Source organism: Nicotiana tabacum, chromosome 12, assembly GCF_000715075.1.
Source record: "Nicotiana tabacum cultivar K326 chromosome 12, ASM71507v2, whole genome shotgun sequence".
Lineage (NCBI taxonomy): Eukaryota > Viridiplantae > Streptophyta > Magnoliopsida > Solanales > Solanaceae > Nicotiana > Nicotiana tabacum.
In genome coordinates, this window is record NC_134091.1 from 49,409,897 (window position 1) to 49,424,170 (window position 14,274).

The 14,274-nt window shown below is 32.9% G+C and overlaps 1 protein-coding gene and 1 non-coding gene across 2 annotated transcripts; both read right to left on the reverse strand.

Moving 5' to 3' along the window:
• Positions 1-58: 58 nt before the first annotated feature.
• On the reverse strand, positions 59-1,468 carry LOC142166867 (pathogen-related protein-like). Its single transcript, XM_075226457.1, has 4 exons — positions 1,194-1,468; positions 958-1,090; positions 445-746; positions 59-334 (listed from the first exon to the last, which is right to left on the reverse strand). Exons 1-4 carry the CDS (start codon positions 1,326-1,328, stop codon positions 188-190), a joined length of 717 nt encoding a protein of 238 aa, XP_075082558.1. The 5' UTR covers positions 1,329-1,468; the 3' UTR covers positions 59-187.
• Positions 1,469-11,491: 10,023 nt separating this feature from the next.
• LOC142167736 (small nucleolar RNA Z221/R21b) lies at positions 11,492-11,578 on the reverse strand. The gene has a single exon (XR_012697822.1). It is a non-coding gene; the product is annotated as a small nucleolar RNA Z221/R21b (small nucleolar RNA).
• Between the last annotated feature and the right edge of the window lie 2,696 nt (positions 11,579-14,274).

The window sequence follows — 14,274 nt, forward strand, 5'->3', positions numbered from 1 at the left end:
CTCGAATATTCAAATTTTATCTTAAAAGATAAACAAATATGACAAAATAGCAAGCTTATTTGATGCCAAGTATAATCAATATTAAAATTAGAAGTGCTCTTCCGAGAACAACAAATATTTCAAAGTGCAAAAGGATGGATTTTGATAGTCATTATGTTGAGAATAAGCACAAGTTGCTAGTTTTCTCTTATTTCATGAAAGGGCATTTTGAAGAAGCCAATTCCATCCCACTTGTGAATTCACCATTCTTTTCTCCTTTCACGAGAGGTCCAAGCAATTCTCCTCTATCAAAGAAGAACTCTGCCTTAACAATCTTGTTACTCTCTTTGTCCAACTGTTTCAACAATATAATCATTGAATTATATATTTCAGAAAATACAATTTAGAAAAGAATAAAGAAAAGGACTTATTAATTTAAAAAGGAAGATGGTTTTTGTTAAGTACTTCAAAAATGCCAATTCCAAAGAGCTCAACAAGTTCACCAGTTGCGGCATGTCCTTTAAATGGACCTTCCATGTGACCCCAATGCCTAAACTTGTACACTATTTCTGGTGTTCCTGAATAAACATGGAGGATTTCAATCGCAAATCCACGTACAAAAATGGTTCTGAAAACTTTCTGTGATGATTCAAATGTTTCCTCGTCAGGGTTGTAGATTCGAAGATTCTCTGGCAATGATGTTTGTAGGAATGTATTATAGCCACCACCAAGTTTTGCATTTTCTTCTGCTGTCAACCCTTTCCTGCCTATATATGGGAAAATTCTCTCAAATGATCATGAACAATAAAAAAACAATTAGTAGAATAAATAATAACAATAACAGCAATTATGTCTCAATCCTAAACAAGTGAGATCGACTATTTGCATCCGTCTAAGTCCTATATTACAAAATTTAGAAGTTTTTAGTAGCACATTAATGAAATTATCGCAGTTGGAGAAACTTTGACAGAAGAATACCATTAACACTCTTTGTGAATTTTTTTGGATCAACAGTTTTGAAGTCATTAGGATTTTCCTTGTGAACCATTTCCATTTCCCAAGTCTTCAATAGCCTCTGCACTTTCTCTTCAAGTGATCCTTCAGACCATACCTAAAAATAAAGAGGCAAATACAATATCTATAATACGTGGTAGTGCACTTGTACCTAAAGAAAACCAAAATAAATACATAAAACATAGAACATGAAAACATACATGAGTTCTTTCTTCTTCAAAGAGCTTATCAACAACATCATAGGTAGGAGGACCATTTCTCCATTTTGTGTTTTTCACCTCTTCTTCACTCAAGTAGTCTCTGTATTTGTTTCCTCCTCCTACTATACTTGCCATTTTGATTTGATCCTAAGTTCCTAACTAAAGAAAGCTTTCTGGGGAGGCCGGTTTTATATATGATCAAATTAAAAAGCAAACCAAATACAAGTCTTGTTCAGTGGAGGATATATTGTATGGGTTTGATAAGTATCTCCAAATGAAATTTCTCCACTAGTTCTATATTGACTTTTCAATATTTTATTTTGTCTTCTTATAGTGAAACTCCACTATTATGAATGTCACAAATCCTTTCGTGTGGAAAGAAAATTTTCAATTAAAATGATATTATTTGAAAAGGAACTATTTTATTATTTTTTAGGAGTGGCCACTTTGAATGGAGTGTTTTTGGTGTTTTCAGATTGCTTTTTATTTAATCTTTAATTAAGGAAAGTTTTGACTCAAGTTATGGTCTGCGAAAAAGGAAGACCGGGTAATGATCCATGTTGGCTAGGGAGAAGGTGTGAGGCACTCTATGAATCTCGCTTTTCTATCACGGTCTCTTAATTAATTTAAACTTGGCTTAACTAATTTGAATATCTAATGATTTTATGCATTTATGCTTTTCTCTGTTTTTACTTTGCTTGATTAGTGTATTTATGGAAGTTACCTTAATCTGATGGTAGCAAACGTGGTAAATTTCTTTGCTTTATGCATTGATGTAGTGTGAATATGGACGAACGAAAAGAAGGTTGAGAACTTACTAGAAGCAGCAAGAAAAAGGATAAGAAAGAAACCCAACTTAGCTTTCTCCATTTTTTTTCTTTCTTTAGCTTGCTTAATATATCAGTGTAAGAATAGACCTGTCGTTTTTATGGATTTATAGAAGTGAGGTATGATTTTTCCCGTTTGCTAATTCTTCTTCTTTTCTTTTGTCGTAAATGTGTAATTAAATAGGTTTTGAGCTTTCAACTCAAAACACAGATCATAATTCATAAAAGGGCCGGGTCATTTTGCAATGCATATAATTTTCGTCAATATATTAAGGCCCATTATGAGTGACACTATTTTTTGATGTTTTTGATGAATTTTAGGGTCTTACGTACATATTTTTAGTAAGCTGGACGATAATATGGGGAGCGTATAAATATAAATAAATCAAAAGTACTACTGCAATTTAGTCCATTAAGGCCACTAAGAATAGTCCTATTTTTGGACGATTCTGATAAATATTAGAATCTTACGTACATATGAGTCCAAAAACTGGGACTAAATTATGTGAGGTGTCATGTCTAGGGGTGTACATGGATCGTGTTGGTTCGAATTTTATCAAAACCAAATCAAATTAATTATATTGGTTTGGATTGATTCGGTTTTATTGGATTTTTCGGGTTTTTCGAGTTTTTTTGTTACATGAATATTATTTCAATCTTGCATTATTAAAGTTATAGATAAAATTTTGATAAGTGAATATATGTTTACTAAAATTAAAAAAACAATAACAAACATATGATCAATTAAAGTGATCTTACGGGAGAATTGTTTTTAATAACACAAAATAGTTTATTTTTTTAGTCGTCTACCAATAATTTTTGGTTGATGTATGCTTTCAGGGTTAACCAAATTTAATAATTAAACATAAAAATCAAGATGATACCTAAATAATGATATGTTCTATATAATTTTAGATTATCGAAATACCACTTCAAATTAGAAAAACATATAATAAATCTTGACATATGAATATGAAAGAACAAAGAGATGATTGAAGCATTTCAATAACACATAATAAAAAAGTGATATAATCTATTATTTAAAGTAAATAAAAATGAATGCATTTTATAGTTCTATTAAATATTATATCCTATGAGAGGATCTCAAATATTTTTAGATATTTTTTAAATAAAATTCTATAAAAAGTCTTAAAATTATATATAAAAAATTATATATTTATATGTCGGTTTGGTTCGGATTTTTTTCCTCAATACCAAATCAAATCAAACCGAACCTAGTCGAATTTTTTAATCGATTTGGTTTAACTTTTCGATTTGGTACGATTTTCCGGTTAAGTTTGCACACTGATTACTTTGGCTCTCTAATAGGAGATTTTTCGGGTCTTCAACCACATGCTAGCTCGACTGATAACTCTGATTCAACCCTTAGATCTAAACTCGTATTCAATTTTCAATCTCTGAAAAGTAAGGAATCAATCCACTAAATCGACAAGTGATAACCGTATACATAATTTTTATAGACAATTATAGATTCAAAATGTGCATATGAAAAGAAAGAGAGGATAATTTTTTCATGTTTGATTTCGTAACATTTATTTCTATATTTACTTTCTTTTTTAAAATTCTTTAATAAATCTTTTAACATAATCATTGTCAGTTTAATAAGAAATACTTCAACTTGCGGTTCTTCTTTTCATTCTTAAATGAGAAATATATTCATTACAAAATCTTTGTAGGAAATAATTAAATCATGTTTGTTTGGATGAATTCAAAAGTTCAGATTAATTCAGAATTTCTCATGTGCCACTCCCTTTATTGGAAAAATATTCCCGTCATTTTGTTCACTTAGGGCCATTTGGTACTAGGGATAAATAAAAAATAGTCGTGAGATAAAAATTTAATACCGCCTCATTCCTTATTTGGTTACTTAACTTAAAATAAGTTATCCCAAAATTAAAACTAGTATCTGGTTACTTAACTTAAAATAAGTTATCCCAAAATTAAAACTAGTATCGACATAACTTATACTTTGTTGGGTGGACTAACAAAAAACAAATGTTGGCCTAAAATCACCTTTTGGTATTCTGTCCTCACAATAGCGTCACTGCTGAGATCAACTTGTTTGAATTTTCTTCTTTTCTTTCTTTCTTTTCTTTTTAACAATTTTTCTTTTTGGATATTATCCTTGATTATGAAGTGTTTGTTGGACTCGTGATTTTTTTATATGAATTGAATCCGAAGACTTAAAGATTATCCTAATCTCAACTACTATCCAGTGATTTAAATTACTTCGACTCTTTCATTTGACTGTGATCACATTTACCTATTTAACAGTTATTTCGATTATCTGTTGCATTATAAATTAGCTTCGGTATAATTTTCTTTTAATTGGTATACAGAGTTTCCTTCAACCTATTACTATAACTCAAAGGACCTTTCACACTGTGTTTGGCCTTCCACAAAAGCACATTCCACTTTTATTCTCAGAAAGACGGACAGTCAAGCACACTATTCAAATCTTGGAGGACATGTTACGTGCATGTGTATAACATTCCTCAAATCTATAAAAATTTCAAGACACGCTAAATATAAAATTTAATTTTTTTTATCTTGCCTTAAGTGCATAAAAATTATACTCTTACTACGGATTTAAATCTTTGTGATTGACTTTTAAGTTACTTCTCTATTTATAAATAATTGAATATACAATAAAGGGAATATTAATAATTTAAATATTATTCATTATTAAAAGTAGATATAATTAAATACTAGTTAAGTCAAAAAAAAAAAAAAAAAAAAAAAGCATGTGACAAGCCTTGGCCCATAAAGGGCTGTGGAAGGCAAAAGGATTAAACAAAGGGCTTATACAAAGAAACAGAACGCTTTTATGTTCAAAACACAGAATCACGAAACAGAGGCAGACTTGCTACTCAATACTCACGCAGGCAACGGTAAGTTCTAGGTTTCTTTATAAATCATTAATTCTTGAACGCATGTATATAAAATTCTCTATTGTCAATTATTCTACAGTAGTAGTAGTAGTAGTAGGTAAGAATTGAATAGCAAGCTACCTTGACCATCTTCCGAAGTTATAAATAATTTACTGAGGCTGTGGAGGCCTGAAAACAAGACAGTCCGAAAAAGGGCTCTACAGGAAACCTAATAGAATGGGGTACTTCTTAAGGTGGAATGGTCCAGGTCGGCTTTGTTAAAGTATATATACACATATACTTTATAGTGAGAGAGAAGATTCTCTAACACAGACTTCTTTCTCTATATCAACAGTAAATTCCATGTTTAGGTGTGAAACTTTAAAATTAATTAAAATGCACTGGTTGTTGTAGAATCGATTATTTAACGGGTATAAATTGGATTGGAGCCTATGTATTGGCTCGAGGAGTTTTGAGGTGAGTTGATATAACCATTTACTAAAGTGGTTTAACTCACAAAAGCACGCATATAAGGTATTTGATGAATTACTTAAAAGAGTTAATATGTACTTAATTGGAGCAAGTGAGTACCTATTAGCTTAGAATTATTCTAACTAAAGTTTAGATATATTGTTTTGATATATGTGCATAAATTTTCAGATTTTTGTATTATTCTTATATGCCATTTTCATGTTGAAAATTCACGAAGAATCAAGAATCGTTTGAAATACTTTTGAATGCTTATGCCATGCTTTACATTTAAGGATACTCGTGCGAGTATGTATAGGATGTTCCAGAAAAGATTTAGACTTGAATGGTCAAGAAAGTTGAGAAGTTGATTTAGATCCTAGCAAGGTCACACAGAATAATTTATTTTTAACGTATTTTTTTGGGAGTATCCTCTATTCTAAGAAGGGGTCATCGTCCAGACCGAGGGTACTGATCAAGGCATTGACTTCCTGAAACTACTTGTACCAAAGTAGGGAGCACACAAGCCGAGGGTCTCATTGTTGAGAATTTACTTAGCAAGACTAAGATATGATACATGAGCGTTGATAACCATGAAGCGAGTGGTACCCCGTGGATTGGGTCTATTCGATCAGGTTGGGATCGAACCCGTGCCGATCACACGGTGACTAAGACAGAAATAAATAAGGATAGTTGGAACTTCAGAAGTACAAAGTGAATTTTTTTTTTTATAACAAAGAAATAGAAAAGAATTTCTTTTAGAATATTCATAAACTGCTATTATGCAATTATTTTAGAATTGTTCTTAGAAACTTTATGTTTTCCATGCATTTAGAATCTTTGCTCGTAATGTGTATTTTATTAAAGTTTCGTCCCCTGTTGTTGAGACTCACTGAGTACAATAGATAGTACTGACGTTCTCTTTTGGGAACATGTGTTGGTCTGCGGTACAACGTAGAAAAGGATTTTGCAGGCGAGCAGGCTACAGGTTAGGACTTCCCTCACTTTCACGTATATTGTTGAGCTCCGCTTTTGTTCATGAAGTACTCCTTTGAGTCATCATTATTTAGTTATTTCTTTGTTTACTTGGAGAACTCGCCAGAAAATCTCATGTCCTGAGCACTGCATCAGTTTATCGATAGAGACTTCATAGACAAAGTCGGTGGGTTAACATTCAGGTGTTTTGATAATAACTTTGTAGTATTTCAGTAGTCACTACGAATAAAGTTTTGGAGTTGGTTTATTTTAGATATTCAAATTAATTAAAAGTATTTGGTTAAAGTATTGCCTTGTTGCATAAAAATTTTGAGGTTATAATAATCTTGATAAGCACAGATGGTTCGCTCGGTCAAATTTAGCGACAGGGTGTCGGTCACGACTTGTTCAAAAAATGGGTCGTGATACTGTGTTATTGACTTCGGAGGTTCATGCGACCAGTTCTTACCTCTACGGAGTTCGCCTACAGATGGCTCTGTACGAGGCCCTATATGGGAGGCGATGTCATTATGTGATTGGTTGGTTTGAGCTCGGAGAGGCTAGATTATTGGGCATTAATTTAGTCCCTGATACTATGGAAAAGGTTAAGGTGATTCAGGAGCGACTTCGTACAGCTTAGTCCAGAAAGAAGTGCTATGCGGACCGAAAGGTTCGAGATGTGGCTTACATGGTGGGTGAGAAGGTTCTTTTTCGACTGTCGCCTATGAAGGGCGTGATGCTGTTTGGAAAGAAGGGCAAGTTGAGCCAAAGATTTATTGGCCCGTTCGAGATCTTGGAGAGAGTTTGGGATGTTGCTTATAGGCTTGCATTGCATCCTAGCCTAGCAGGGGTACAACCGGTATTTCACATTTTCATGCTTCAGAAGTATCGTGAGGATAGTTCGCATGTTTAATACTTCAGCACGGTGCAGCTTGATGAAAATTTAGCCTATGAAAAAGAGTCGGTGGCTATTCTTGACCGATAGGTTCGTAAGTTGAGATCGAAAAGTTTTCCTTCCGTGAAAGTGCAATAGAGAGCTCAGTCGAATATGAAGGTTACAAGGGAGTCCGAGTCCGATATACGAAGTAGATACCCCCACCTTTTTACCAATTTGATATTTATCGATTTGCGTGTGTGGTCCGTGTTGTTTTCCAAAAAGCTTTTACGTAAATTTTTGAAGAAAATGTAATTTTTGGCCTAAGATGAGATTTAAGTTAACCACGGTCATTAATTTTGGTAAACTACATCTTATCAATGTTTTGACGATTCCGGTTGATTAGTATTATGTTTTTGGACTTGTACGCATGTTTGGCTGGGGTGTAGGGTGACCCGAGCGCATTTCGACGCATTATGTGAAAATTTATAAAAATTGAGTTTCAAGTTGAAATCTTGAGTTTTGATGATGATTCTTGTTATTTGATTGTTATTTTGATGATTTGAGGTTAGAACTTACAAGAAGAAACAACGAAAAGGCTAAGCAACAGAGTTAGCTTAGTATTTGAAGCTCGCTCCATGTCTTTTTTGCCCTTCAGCTTGCTTTGTGAGATATCACTATAGAACTGTACCAAACATGGACCTTTGGTAATTACGGATTTTATAGAAGTGATCAGCTATGCCTTTTTTTCATTTTTAAATTTCTTTGTGGAATTTTAATAAGTGAAATTGCGTGATATCACACTGTATTTTCATAAAAGTCCAAATGGAAAAGGGACAAAACTGTCCCTAAAGTAACGGATTTAGTACAAAAATGTCCTTCATCCACCTATTTGAATAAAACATTTTTTACCGGTATTTTTTTGACTTAACATTACCCTTATTACTAATAGAAAATGCTGGAAATTTTTTTTTAGTTAATATCCACGTGTCACCATCCCATTGACCTAACGTAAACCCTATACCAAATTATAATTAAACCCACCTGCAATCTGCCCGGATATTGACCTGCCCCAATTTTAAAATATAAATCTCTCTCTCTCACCTCTGCCTCTTTGCCATTTCATTTTATTGAGCATTTGTTTTACGAGTGTATGCTTACGATTATTCATGAATGCCCAAAATTGAGTTTTCTATTAGAATAATTTTTGTGAAAGATGGAAGGAAGTGTCATATTTTTCTTTATGCAAAAAGTTTATATTCTTTTTATTTATATAATGGGTATTCTTTATTGTACTTTTTTTATTTGAAATTTCAGGTGGGTTTCTTCATTATTTTATATAATGGGTATTTCTATTTTTTATTTATTTCACTATTTGTTCTATTCATATGTAAGCTTTTCTGCTCTGTGTAACGGGTATTATGCAATTATCATATTTCATACACACTGGGTTCATATGATGTACTAATATTAGTTGGCAATTTTTTAGATAATTTCTTCACTAGTATATATTTTCTTCTTTTGAAATCATTTTTGTTATCATGGATTCAATTTTTCGATTAGATTACTATGCTAAGTTTAGTTTTAAAAAAAATCTATCTATAATTTGCATTTTGCAAGTGAGATGTGTTGCTGTGTTTGTTGCTATTTTCGGCGGATCCGTCGGTGGATTTCGCCCAAGAAGCAACGAGGAGAAGAAGGCAGAGAGAGAGAGGGAGAGAGTTGTATTTTAAAGTTGGAGCGGGTCAATATTCGGATTAGTTACGAGTGAGTTTAATTATATTTTAGTTGAATTTCAAGTTAGGGCAATGGAACGATGACACGTGGATATTAATTAATTTTTTTTTTCAGAATTTTTTGTTAGTAATAAGGGTAATGTTGAGCCCAAAAAAAATAACAATAGCTATATTTTTATTCAAATAAGTGAACGTAGGATATTTTTATACCAGTTCTAATACTTCATAGCAATTCTGGCCCTTTTCTGAAGTCCAAAAGATGAGTACAGAAATACTGAAGCTTGTGAATGGCCGAAAATTGTAAAGAAAATGACAAAAAATGGTCCATTAAGTTTGGGTGGGTTCAAAGCTAATCCTTCGCGTATGAAACTCTGCAAAGTAAAAAAACAGTCATTGTTGGTGAAGCAGATACGCAATATAGGGAAAAACACACGCACAAACTAAACATTTTCCTTCCGAAAGTTGTTGCTGACTTCTCACACCCTTTACACCTAGTTCCAATATTTATGGACATATTCGTGTGAACTGATAATTAAATACGAATAATTAGCAAGTAAATTCAAAAGATAGAAGGATCAAAAGAGAAGAAGAAAAAAAAGTGTCAGAATTTTAAATTTGAATTCGTCTTTGAACAAGAAAAAATATATTACGTTGGTCCTCGAAGGATAAAATCGAATGATCTGACTAGATACTTAGATATTATAATACTTTCCAAATTTCAAACCCGATTCCTTCTTACAACTACAACTAAAACTTTAGTAAATAAAAATGTTTTCTGAAATTTGGAATGTTTTCTGAAATATTTGTTTTACAGCTTGTACTCTCTCTACAAATTTAGAAAGCCATAATTAATCTTGTCTCCCACCATGAACGCTACTAATACGAAGAATGAGTACTTCTGTATAATTGTTGACAACTTATTTTGTCTTTGTATAAACCTCCCAAGCAACAACCTTTAATTTCCGTATTTACTTATGGTTGATTCCTCACTAGAAAAGGCAAATAATCTATTTAACTGTTTTAGCTTTTTGCTTTAATTTTCCATAAACGTTAAAGAGACAGTGGAGGTTAATGGAGAAACCTCTCAAATAGTTTTGCATAAGCGTGTGCATCCGATATTTTTAGTTATTTGATTTTGATTTGATTTTTCCATTTCTTGGTTTGGTTTCGCTTAAAGGATTTTAAATTTGACTATTTTATTGTCTGGTTTCGCATAAATTATTTCATTTTGGTTTTCATAACTTCAGAATTGCATGTACAAAGGTACATTAAAAAGAGTTTGGTTTTCGATTTTTGAAAATAAAAGTAAAGAAAAGGAAATAAGTTGTGCCAATTGTAACTCTTTCATTATTACAGGTTATAATTATAACAAGGGCATAAAGCAACAGACTAAGCACAGTTTGCGTAGCCTTGAAATATAAATACAATTTGAGGCCAAGTGCCAACTCCAATCTCTTATTTTGCTCTTCAGCAGACTTCTAAAGCTTTGGTAAGCTATTCTTCTAACAGCTTTTGTAAGATATCAGTTTGTCTTCACACATATTTTGGCCAACTTCAGTTCCATTAGATTACATTGCAAGGCTCCTCAAATGCTTTTCAGCCAACTAAGATAAAAAAAATATTTATGTGTAGTATAAGAAAATTTGAAAGACTCATGTCGCAAAGTAGTCTATTGATCATGTTACAAGTTAAGATTTGCCTTTCTAAAGTACCTCAAGGTTGTCTCGCAAAGTCTACTAAGATTTGTTTTCAGAAGAGGGTCTCTCATTTAACCAACATATACATGTAGGCAGCAGCCTCAAAACAAGAAAACTTCATTATTAGAGCTTAGCATCAGACCAAGATAAATACGATAAGTATATGAAAAATCAATACAATTCGTACTGATATATTTCAGAAAATAAAGTACATCGTAACAACAAACCCCAGCAATCAATCTTTTTCCCCATCAACCAATTCTTGATACACAATATATAGAAATACACTATATCAGATCAGCAATTATCACAATTATAATCTTGAGAAGGAAAAGAAACTAATTATTCTCTGCAAACGGATGACAAAATAAGGCAAGGGCGAAGTAAGCGGAAGCCATGGGAATGGGAGGTATCGGAAAGACAAAATTATTTTTATTCTTTCAACTTTGAATTGAAAGAAAACAAATATAACTATATCTTTCGACACCTCCCACTCCAATAACCTCTCATAATCGCATCCCTTTCCACTCCATCCTTTTTTACTGATCACTACTCATTCCCTCTCCCTCAAATGTGAGAGTAATTCAAATACTCAAAATATCAAAAAATAAAACGAATATATTTATAGAAAAATAATAATAGAGGGGAGCCATCAGGAACCAAAGTTGATCCCCAGAAGCTTAAGGCTATTGTACGGTCCGCATCATGGTTTGATCTTTTCAAAGATCGCATCACATGGCTCCTATATGTGTGTAATTGAGTAAAAAAGAATAGAAAAACAATTTAGAAAAAATCAAAAAATCAAAAAAAAAAAAAAAAGGCAAAGAAAGGAGCTCAGAAGAGTATATGGGTATGAGAAATTTAACATCACTATAATCAGAGTGGTGCATGACTTTCTCTATATATCATCACTGCTCCTATCAAATCATGAAAACTGTGTTTGTGTGTGAGAGGGAGAAATATGTTTGTGTGGGTGGATATGGGCGAATATATAAAGCTAAAAGGCAGACAACTAGAAGGTGGCTGGTTGAAAACCCTAATCGGTAGATAATGGGCTTTTGGTCATGGGCCTAGCAAATTGGGAATATAATTTTTCAGGAAATTACGCCAGATGAATATATTTCGCAAAGATCATGTTTAGTCCGTGATCGAAACTATTTATATCAAATAATCATAAAAGTATATAAAATTTTTAACTTTTTTATATATAACATACAAATATATATATATATATATATACAAAAATATATATTTGTGCCTATTATTTTGAGAGCGGCTATACAGTATCATTTTTTCAATATTTTTAGAGCCATCATTTATATCGTAACCCCCTTAGGAAAACTTTGATAAAATTGTTATAAATATATTATACTATGGATGTTCATTTAGTACTCCATTGTAAATAAGCTTCCTGAAGAAACTTATCCATATGAGACTCCGCCGTAAATATGTTTATCTATTTAGTACTACATTGGAAATAAGTCTCCTGAAGAAGTTTATCCTTTCGGTACTCTGTTATGGATAAATATTACTCATGGTAGAAGATTATCTATATCTGGCACAACATCTTAGAGTAGCAGCTTACAAGCAGTTTACACAGCAACTTGCAGTAGCAGCTTCCTTTCTTCTATAAATATAGGTGAATTCAATTCATTATGTACATAACTTTGAAGTTTGAATAATATATCGGTTTCTCTCTATACTTGTCTTTACTTTACTGTCTTTATTTTATAACACGTTATCAGCACGAGACTCTGTCATCTCGAGAAAATACTTTGAAAGTATTAGAGGTACGAACTTTCTTTTTCTAAATAATGTCAAATCTTTCTAAACTTGAGTTTGTAGCTCTGGATATATCGGGCAAAAGCTACATGTCTTGGGTGCTTGATGCCGAAATTCATCTTGATGCGATGGGTCTAGCAGACACCATCAAAGATAAAAATCAGGCATCAAACCAAGACTGTGCCAAAGCAATGGTATTCCTACGCTATCACCTTGATGAGGGCCTGAAAATGGAATATCTTACTGTTAAAGATCCAGTCATATTGTGGAATAATTTGAAAGATAGATATGACCACCTGAAAATGGTCGTTCTTCCACAGGCACGTTATGATTGGACTCATCTAAGGCTACAAGATTTTAAATCTATCAGTAAGTATAATTCTGCTATGTTCAGAATTATTTCTCAATTGAAACTATATGGTGACAATATTACTGATCATGATGTGTTGGAGAAAACTTTCACCACTTTTCATACCTCGAATATGCTCCTGCAGCAGCAATATCGAGAGATGGGATTCAAAAAGTATTCTGAACTTATCTCACATCTTCTTGTAGCCGAGCAACATAATGGGCTATTAATGAAAAACCATGAAAGCCGACCTACTGGTTCTTGTCCATTCCCTAAAGTGAATGAGACGAACTTCCACCAAGCTAAGCGTGGAAGAGGACGTGGCCCCAGTCGTGGTCATGGCCGTGGTCGGGAAGGAAACTCTAATCGTGGTAATAATAATGCACCAAAGAACCCTCCTCACCACCAACAGTGGAAAAGGAAGGAACAAAGGCATGAAGCGGTGCAAGCAGCAAAGCCAAAAAATGCATGCTATAGATGTGGAGGAAAAAGGCGATGGTCACGTACATGCCGTACGCCAAAGCACCTGGTTGAGCTGTATCAAGCCTCCCTGAAGAAGACAGAGAAAAATGCTGAAGCAAATTTTATTTCTGAAGATAATTTAGACTTCATGCATTTGGGTGTAGCTGATTATTTTGCACTCCCGGAAGGAGAAACAAGTCATGTGATCGGTAGTGAATTTGTAGAAATGTAAATATTTTAATTTTTGTTGTTTGTAGTAGATAGTATGGTTATGTAATTGTTGTACATAAATAAAAGTTATGCTTTGAAAATGATGTTTACTATCATATTTATTTTGTTTATGTCATTTTGAAGAATATCGATAATCCTCAAATTATGTTTGGATCAAAGACCAATCACGAAGATATTTGTGTAATTAATAGTGGAACAACTCATGCCATATTCAAAGATCAGAAATACTTTTCTTATTTGCACAAGGAAAAAGCAAATGTTTCAACAATTTCTGGTAATATAAATTTGATTGAAGACTCCGGAAGAGCTACTGTATTTCTGTCTAAGGGAACAAAACTTATTATCGACAGTGCATTGTTCTCTTCCAAGTCCCGAAGAAACTTGTTGAGTTTTATAGATATCCGCCGAAATGGGTATCATGTTAAGACAATAGATGATATGAACGTGGAATATCTTTGTATTACAAAGAATATTTCTGGCCAGAAATGTATTGTAGTAAAGTTACCAACTTTATCGCCTGGCTTATACTATTCAAAGATTAGTACAGTTGAAGCATACTTTATCGTAAACCAGACGTTTACTGATTCAAATACTTTTGTGCTTTGGCATGGCCGTTTGGGCCATCCTGGATCAATAATGATGAGACGAATTACTGAAAATTCGAGTGGGCATCCATTAAAGAACCTGAAGATTCTTACAAATGATGAATTTTCTTGTGATGCTTGTTATCAAGGCAAAATGATCACTAGACCATCACCAATGAAGGTTGGCATTGAGTCCCATGCCTTT

What these genes read in the sequence shown, in the direction of transcription:
- LOC142166867 (XM_075226457.1), bottom strand. Translation starts at nt 1,328, where the DNA reads ATGGCAAGTATAGTAGGAGGAGGAAACAAATACAGAGACTACTTGAGT. An exon ending in TTGAAGAAGAAAGAACTCAT is followed by an intron (nt 1,091 to 1,193) that starts GTATGTTTTCAT and finishes CTTTATTTTTAG; the next exon opens with GTATGGTCTGAAGGATCACT. An exon ending in TTGGAATTGGCATTTTTGAA is followed by an intron (nt 335 to 444) that starts GTACTTAACAAA and finishes TTGTTGAAACAG; the next exon opens with TTGGACAAAGAGAGTAACAA.